General features: G+C 34.7%; 1 protein-coding gene across 1 annotated transcript in view; it reads left to right on the top strand.

Moving 5' to 3' along the window:
* Positions 1-7,806, top strand: part of ATXN3 (ataxin 3) — a 46,578-nt gene extending 38,772 nt beyond the window's left edge. Inside the window, exon 11 of the mRNA XM_019642343.1 lies at positions 3,562-7,806. Within this exon, the coding sequence (XP_019497888.1) occupies positions 3,562-3,656 (95 nt within the window). The 3' untranslated portion in view covers positions 3,657-7,806. The remainder of the gene's footprint in view (positions 1-3,561) is intronic.
* The last annotated feature ends 418 nt before the right edge of the window (positions 7,807-8,224 follow it).

Below are 8,224 nucleotides of genomic sequence, written 5' to 3'. Positions count from 1 at the left end.
CCTTAACCTACAGCAATTTGCATGACAGGGATTCTCATCTGAAATCATGGAGGTCAGAAGGAAATGGCACAATATTTTTTAAGTGCTATACGAACCCAGAATTCTATATCCAGTGAAAATTTCCTTCAGAAATGAAGGAAAAAATTAGACAATTTGTCACGGCAGACATCCCCTAAAAAAAGGCTAAAGGAAGTCTCCAAATAAGTGATAAAAGAAGTAATTTGGGAACATCAAAAGGAAAAAAAAAACAATAGATATGATAAAAATATGGGTAAACGCAATAGACTTTCCTCTCCTCTTGAGTTTCCTAAATTACGTTTGATGGTTGAAGCAAAAATTATAACATTGATTTGGTTTTTAGTGTATATATAGGAAATGTTTTTTTAAAGGTATTTACTAAAAAATATAGCTAACATACCATATTACATTAGTTTCAGGGATACACCATGGTTATTCAACCTTTATATACCTAAATAAGCGATCACCATAGTCCAGCAACCATCTGACACCATGTATCATAGTATCACAATATTATTGACTATGTTCCCCATGCTGTACAATACATCCCCATGACTTGTTTGTTTTATAACTGGAAACTTGGACCTCTTAGTGTTCTTCACATTTTTTTCTCATTTTTTAGTTTTTCAATTACAGTTTGCATTCAATATTAATTTCAGGTGTGCAGCATAGTGCTTAGACATTTGTATAATTTAAGAAGTGATCCCCCTGACTAGTCTAGCATCCACCTGGCACTATACCTAGTTACTACAATATCATTGACTATATTCCCTATGCTTTGCTTTACATCCTCATGACTATTTTGTAACTACCAATTTGTACTTCTTAGTCCCTTCCCCTTTTTCACCCACCCCAAACCCCTCCCATCTGGCAACCTTCAAATGTTTTCTGTATCTGTGAGTTTCTGTTTTGTATTTTGTTCTTTAGATTCCACATATAAGTCAAATCACATTGCATCTGCCTTTCTCTGTCAGACATACTCCACTCAGCACAATACCCTCCAGGTCCATCCATGCCACGGCAGATGGCAAGAACCCATTTCCTTCCATTGCCGAGCAATATTCCATTGTATATATGTACCACCTCCTCTTTATCCATTCTTCCATTGGTGGACACCCAGGCTGCCTCCACATCTTGGCCATTGTAAACAATGTTGCAATGAACATATGGATGCACATGTCCCCTCCAAGTAGCATTTTGGGTTTCTTTGGATAAATACCCAGAAATGGGATTACTGGTTCCTTCTTTGTCTCTTATTATAGCCTTTGTTTTAAAGTCTGTTTTGTCTGCTATAAGTATTGCTACCTAGCTTTTTTGTTGTTGTTGTTCCGTTTCCATTTTGATGAAATATCTCTTCCATCTCTTTATTTTCCATCTGTGTGTCTTTCAATTTGAAGTGTGTCTTTTGTAGACAGGATATGTAAGAGTTTTATTTTCTTATCCATTCAGCCACCTATCTTTTGACTGGAGCATTTAATCCATTACATTGAAACTAATTGTTGATAGATGTGTAGTTATTGCCATTTTATTGTTAATTTTATTTATTTATTTATTTATTTATTTATTTATTTATCAATCATCTTAAAGAAGTCCCTCTGACATTACTTGTAATACTGGTTTGGTGGTAATGAACTCTTTTAGCTTTTTCTTGTATGGGAAGCTCTTTATCAGTCCTTCAATTTTAAATGAAAGCCTTGCTTTGTAGAGTACTCTTGGTTGTAGGTCCTTGTTTTTTATCACTTTGAAAATTTCATGCTAATCCCTTCTGGCCTGCAAAGCTTCTGTTGAGAAGTCAGGTGACAGTTTTATGGGAGCTCCCTTATAAGTTATTAGTTGCCTTTCTCTTGCTGCTTTTAGGATTCTCTCTCTGTCTTTAACTATATGGAAATATTTAAGATAATTATAAATGGGGGAGAGTAAAGGGATGTAAAGGGAAGTCAGATTTCTAGATTTCGTTTGAACTACCACATTCACTCTGGAAAATAATTTGGCAGTTTCTTTAAAAACTGAACATACACTCACCATACAACCTAGCAGTTATACTTCTGGGCATTTATCCCAGAGAAGTAAACACTTGCATCCATGCAAAAACCTGTACACAAATGTTCATAGTAGCTTTATTTGTCACAATCAAGAACTGGAAACAACCAGAATGTCCTACAGGAGGTGAATGGTTAAATAAGCTGTTGTACCTCCATACCATGGAATACTACTCAGGATTAAAAAGAAACCAATTGTTGATACATGCAACTTGATGAATCTCAAGGGCATTATGCTGAGTGCAAAAAAAACCAGCCTGAAAAGGTCTCAGATTGTCTGATTCCATTTGTGTAACATTCTAAAATGACATATTATTATAGAGATGGAAAACAACTTAGTGGTTCCCTGCAGTTAGGGAAGGTAGGGGGAGAGAAAAGTGGGTGTGAATATAAAGGGCTAGCAGGAGGGAGATCTTTGTGGTACTGTAACATTTCTTTCTCTGTCTTGGTGGTGTTGGTGGTGGTTACATGAATCTACACATGATAAAATACCACATACAACATTGTGCCAATGTCAGTATCCAGGTTTTTTGGGGTTTTTTCTTTAGATTTTTTGTATTGGGGAATTGGGGGAGGGGAACAGCCAAGTTATTGTCCTTCGGCCTTAATTGTGGAGGGCGCAGCTAGCTCAGCTGCAAGTCCAGTCACCATCCGGCCACCCATCGGCAGCTTGTGGCCGCTCAGCTCATGGTGCTGTGTTCAATCTTAGTTGCAGGTGGGCGTAGCCCACCATCCCATGCCGGAGTCGAACCAGCAACCTTGTTGTTAGGAGAATGTGCTCTCACCAGCTGTTGGCAGCTCAGCAGCGGCTCAGTTCGGGCGCAGCTCACTGGCCCATGTGGGAATCGAGCCGGTGACCCTGTTGCTCAGAGCTCGTGCTCTTTCTTAACCAACTGAGCCACTTGGCTGGCCTGTCAGTATCCAGGTTTTGCTTTGAGCTCTAGTTGTGTAAGATTGGGTGGAATTGAGCCAAAGTGTGCACAGGTCCTATCTTTGCAACTTTTGTGAATAAATAATGATTTGAAAACAATTTTTTTTAACTAACAAATTGTTGACATACACAACAAAGTTAAATCTTCTTTTACTTAACACAGTGCATTTGTTTTTAAAATAAATGCATTATGCTAAGTGAAAGAAGCCATACTCAAAAGACTATGTGCATACTGTATCATTGACATGCAGGAAAAGGCAAACTGGAGGGCAGAGAACTTATCAGTGGTTGCCTAGGATTAGGGATTGGGGGTTGACCACAAAGGGGCAGCATGAGGGAATTTTGGGAGGCAATAGAACAGTTCTGTATCAGGGTGATGATGGTGGTTATTCAAGTCTATGCATTTGTCAAAATTTATAAAACTGTAAAAGAGTGAATTTTAGTGTATGTAAATTTTAAAAATCAAAGGAAACTATAGTAGTCAAATAGAAATACATTTTCTAAGAACTTACCTTTCGTTGACTGAGAAGTTTCCAGAAATTTCTAATAAATACGTGTTTTCTTTCCCAACAGGTGATGCTATGAGTGAAGAAGACATGCTTCAGGCAGCTGTGACCATGTCTTTAGAAACTGTTAAAAATAATTTCAAAACAGAGGGAAAAAAATAATACCTTTTACAAATCCCTTAGATCTTCATACTTTCCAACATTATCCTGTGTGGTCACAGCCATAGGGTCCATTTTGGTGATGTGTCAAAGAGAACAATGTTCAACAGAGGAAATAAGACTTTTAGGTGGTTTGAAAACAAAAAGATGACAAAGTGGAAAAATGCATCAGTCATAGGACTAAATAATGATCCTCCAAATGGTAGCCAAAGAGGCATTCAGCAATTAAAGAAATTTTAAATAGTTTTCTAAATGTCTCTTTTTCATTTTTGAGTGTGCAATATCTAAAATTAGGGCATTTTTCTTGGATCTTTTTGCAGACCAACTAATTAGTTCTTGCCACAGAACTTTTCCCATACATTTTTGTTTTCTTTTTCTCCCTTCTGTGTAGGTAATTTGGCTCTCTTTCATCATCTAATACTTGCTTTAATTTCTTATTAACCAAATTCACCTTTTAGGACAGTGTTTCTTCTCATGTTGATAATAGTAACGTTTCCAGAAGGATGAGCTGTTCGCTCTCCACCTATGTGAGGTGCACTTGGCTGTTTTCTCATGTTATTGACTCTGATCATCATGGCTCTGCTACTTGGTTTTTCGTATTTTTTACAACTTTTTTTTTACAACTCTTTTAAAAGATGGTTATCTTTCTTGAGGTTTGCTTTTTAAGCCCTTCAAGATGGGATCATTATTTCATGATTCTGGTGCATTCCTAAACTCTGAAATCAGATCTGCACAAGTATTTCAGAATAAATGAACATTTTTTAAAAATGTGTGAGCACATCCTTTCCCAGATGCTTTATTGAATGTCTTCTCAGTTTTGGCCGAACTTTGCAGCTTTGCCGTAACCCTAATTCCAGCACCTTATTCTTTCCTCTCTTTTCCAATTGAGAAAAGCAAGTATGCAAGCAAATTTTCCTTCTGTTAACACTCATAAGACAACGTATAATACCCACCATGAATGTATGATAGACAAAATTGGCCTTCAACTTTAGTAGCAGTTTCTTTTTATTTTTCTCGTGACTGGAGCAGTCTGTTCTATTTACAGCTGATTCATGAAATATAAGTGTCTGCTTCTGCTGTACATCTTCTAGTAGGTATAGCTTGCCAGAGGTGATGATCTGGAACATGAAAATAATTTACTAACAAAATATATTTAAATTTATACTTTGATTTAATACTTGCATCACGTTTAAATAGCTTAAGAATCATAGAAGTCACACAGTACTTAATGGGTCTGTAAATTAGAAAGTCTTTAGTTATGATAAACATTCTTGCATTAGGATGCAGTTTCTTGCTAGGTCAATACAATGGAATGATTTTGGTGAAAACTAACCATATCTTTTGAATTAGGCATTTAGATTCTGTCATCTATTCCCCATCCCTCATTCTCCATCCCCTTTTGAAGCCCTTTTGAATGTTAAATTGTTCATAAGCTAAAATTTAAGAAGAAATTTCAGCTGACGACTTAGAAAGTTACAGTATGGTATGTTGCCGTACTGGTGTGTGGCTGCACACATTTTATCAGGGAAATTTTTTTGATCTAGGATTTATTCGTATTGCTAAGTGAAAAGAGATGAGAAAATGCCTTTTATTTATGATTATGATACAGCTTTTTCTTGGATAGTGACAGATTTTTTTATTTGTTATTTTGTGCCAAATGACGTCTTCTGAAATTTCCCTTACATAAAATAAGAGTTTTACTTTAAAATCTAAAGTTTTCTTTTGACAATTGAAAATGTTTCAGAAGAATTACAAATTTTAGAATTACAAGGGATGTTAGAGTTTAGCCCTGCTCCCTCAAGACTTACAAACCAAAATATGGTAGGCATAGTTTTCCACGGGTATTTGGCCTTTACCTTTTCCCTTTGAAAAATTACATTAAACTTTTCATACACTTGAATTGATGAGCTATCTGATATAAAAATGAGAAAACGAATATGCGTAAATTTAACCTTAGTGTTTATAAAGTTCTTATACACCCTTGTTAAAGCCTTTAAGGAAATATGGCATGTTGACGTTTGTTTGTTAGGGATTTTTTAAAAGCAGAGCTGAGCACACACTGGATACATTTGAATGTGTTTATTTAGTTTGTTGTAAAATTGTTATATTTGGCAGGCAGATCCAGAATCACTAGTAAACTGTCATCTTATTTGCATTGGCTTAAATTTAATTGAACATTCAAATTCCATTGATTGGCTGGTATGAAAAGATGCCAATGCTCATAACCACAGTACCAGAAAATTTAAAAGTGATAAAAAGCTGCAGTTCACACATTAGGAACTGCTATTTACTTATAAACCACCTGCAAGAAAGTCAGGAACAATGAGATTCGCAGTAACTGTCCTAACAACTTTTATTTATATAAAGATTTCCATTCTGTTTTACCAATTGGGAACACCTTAATGTTTAATATTTAAACTATTGGTATCATTTTTCTAATGTATAATTTGTATTACCAGTATAAAATACACAGTGGCTATGCTAGTGTTATAAGTAAAGTTGGAAATGCCACTTTCATATTTTGAGATGTCATGGATTTAATAAGTAGTTATTTATGTTTTAAAAATTCAGAGTAGTTAACCTCTGATCTAAAACCATTGATATACATTTTTTATAATAATTAACTTACAAATGTTTCAGTACTGTAAATTGTTTGAAAAGGTTGCTGTAGGTAAACTACATTTCAACGCTAAGATCTTGGCCAAATAATTTACAATTCACAGAATATTTAAGGAGGTGCTTTTTTTGTTTAAAACTTGATTTTTCTTAATTAAGACTTTATTCATGCCAAAGTTAATGAGGAAAAAAGCTCAAAACTAGTTGGGAATCATTATAGAAAAAACTACCAGTAGTCTACATTGTTTCATTTAATATTAAATTGAATAAAGTAAATTTTATTACAGTCAGAGCCTAAATCACATTTTTTATGTCTGCATGTTTGATACTATTTTTAAATAGTATCATGCTAGTGCCAACATTTACTAAATATCTTAAAATTGGCCCGTTGGACCTATGCAAATTAAAATGATCAATTCAGTGCATAAGCAAAATATAATAATTGAAATCTCTTCGGTTGAAAAATAAATCTTGATGTTTTAAATTCTTAAGAGGATTCAATAGTTAATATTGATGACTTCCTATTAAAAACTTGATCTGCAGTTGGAGAGGCCTATGGCCTCTACTTTCAAAGTAAATTGTTGTATCTGGGCCCTAGAGTATGGAGAAAGTTATATGTGTGATCTTAATTAAGAAAAACCTGATTGAATCAACTAATCATCTCATCAGTGTAAATAATTTTTCATATTTTCAAATAAAAACTTTCCTTCATTCCTGGTCCCTTTAAAACCAACATCTTTTGCTAAAAAAGTAAACTGGCTTGTATTGTTTTGTAAAGTCTTATACATAACAAAAATATTTTTGTTTATTCTGCTTTCATGAATGAAGATTATTGACATGGTTAATTCTTGAATTTTGATTTTTTTTTTAATTGGAAGAAAACCTTTGCTATTTTTATTTTTTTCCAAAATGGTCTGGCATTTTAAGAATTAATGCTAGTAACATCATGCTAGTAACATCACTTCTAAATTTACCATAATTGGCATGTTAATAATAGTGTATCAATAAATATTTTAAGACTGTGGACTCACAGACAATGAGGGGGAAACGATAGTAAAATATATGTGGAAATTCCTGGTTTATTTAGGAAGCACTTCAGTTGTCTCTTTCATAGTTGAAAGGTGAATGTTTCCAGGAATTTTTATGCTTGTTTTTTTTTTTGAAAGAGGAAAATGTACATTTGAATGTGATTAATTTCTACAACACTGGAAAAACTTAAAAAATTACTGTTCTGTGTAAGTAACCTATTTGAAATTCAAGTACAAAAAACGTCTGAAATAAAAAGCATTGTCTTTTGGCCATGACACAAGTGCACTGTGACAGTGCCATTTGCTCAGGATTCAACTCTGCAGCCCTTCTGTGTGTGCCCCCCTGAGTTCTTTTGCCGTTATTACACACATGGGCCTTGCTGTCTGATCCTCAGAAAAGCCGGGCTTCCAAAGCACTGTTGAACACTGAGGATTCTATTGTTGATACGGATGTCCAATGTATTTTAAATATCAAAGATTATTAAATAAAGATAATGTTTGCTTTTTTATTTTTGTTTTTATGTGTTTATTGTTAATTCCTAGCCTTGCCATTTAAAGCTTGGTTGGAGAACCAGCAGCATTTGCGCCCCCTGAGAACTTCTCAGAAAAGCAGAGTTTCGGGCCACACTGACCTGAATGAGAACCTGTGATTTTAACAAGATTCACGTGCAGAGTGAAGGTGGAGAATCATTGTTTTTATGGACTGTGGTGATGAATAAAGCAGGTCAGGAGGGCCCACTGATAATCTGTTCCAGCTAACTGCTGCCAAAGGGGCAATTATTACCAGATCCTCTCATCTTTTATTCTAAGAGAAGCTAAGAATCCCACATTTTTATTTGAAATTCATTTTTAAATGTTGGCTCAATTATTTTTGAACCCTAAGGGCCAAACCACATTAGTAATAATTTTTTTTTTTTTTAGTTAGGG

Source organism: Hipposideros armiger, unplaced genomic scaffold, assembly GCF_001890085.2.
Source record: "Hipposideros armiger isolate ML-2016 unplaced genomic scaffold, ASM189008v1 scaffold_67, whole genome shotgun sequence".
NCBI classification, from domain to species: Eukaryota; Metazoa; Chordata; class Mammalia; order Chiroptera; family Hipposideridae; genus Hipposideros; species Hipposideros armiger.
Note: the sequence above shows the minus strand (reverse complement) of the source record. Positions and strands in the feature narration are given on the sequence as shown.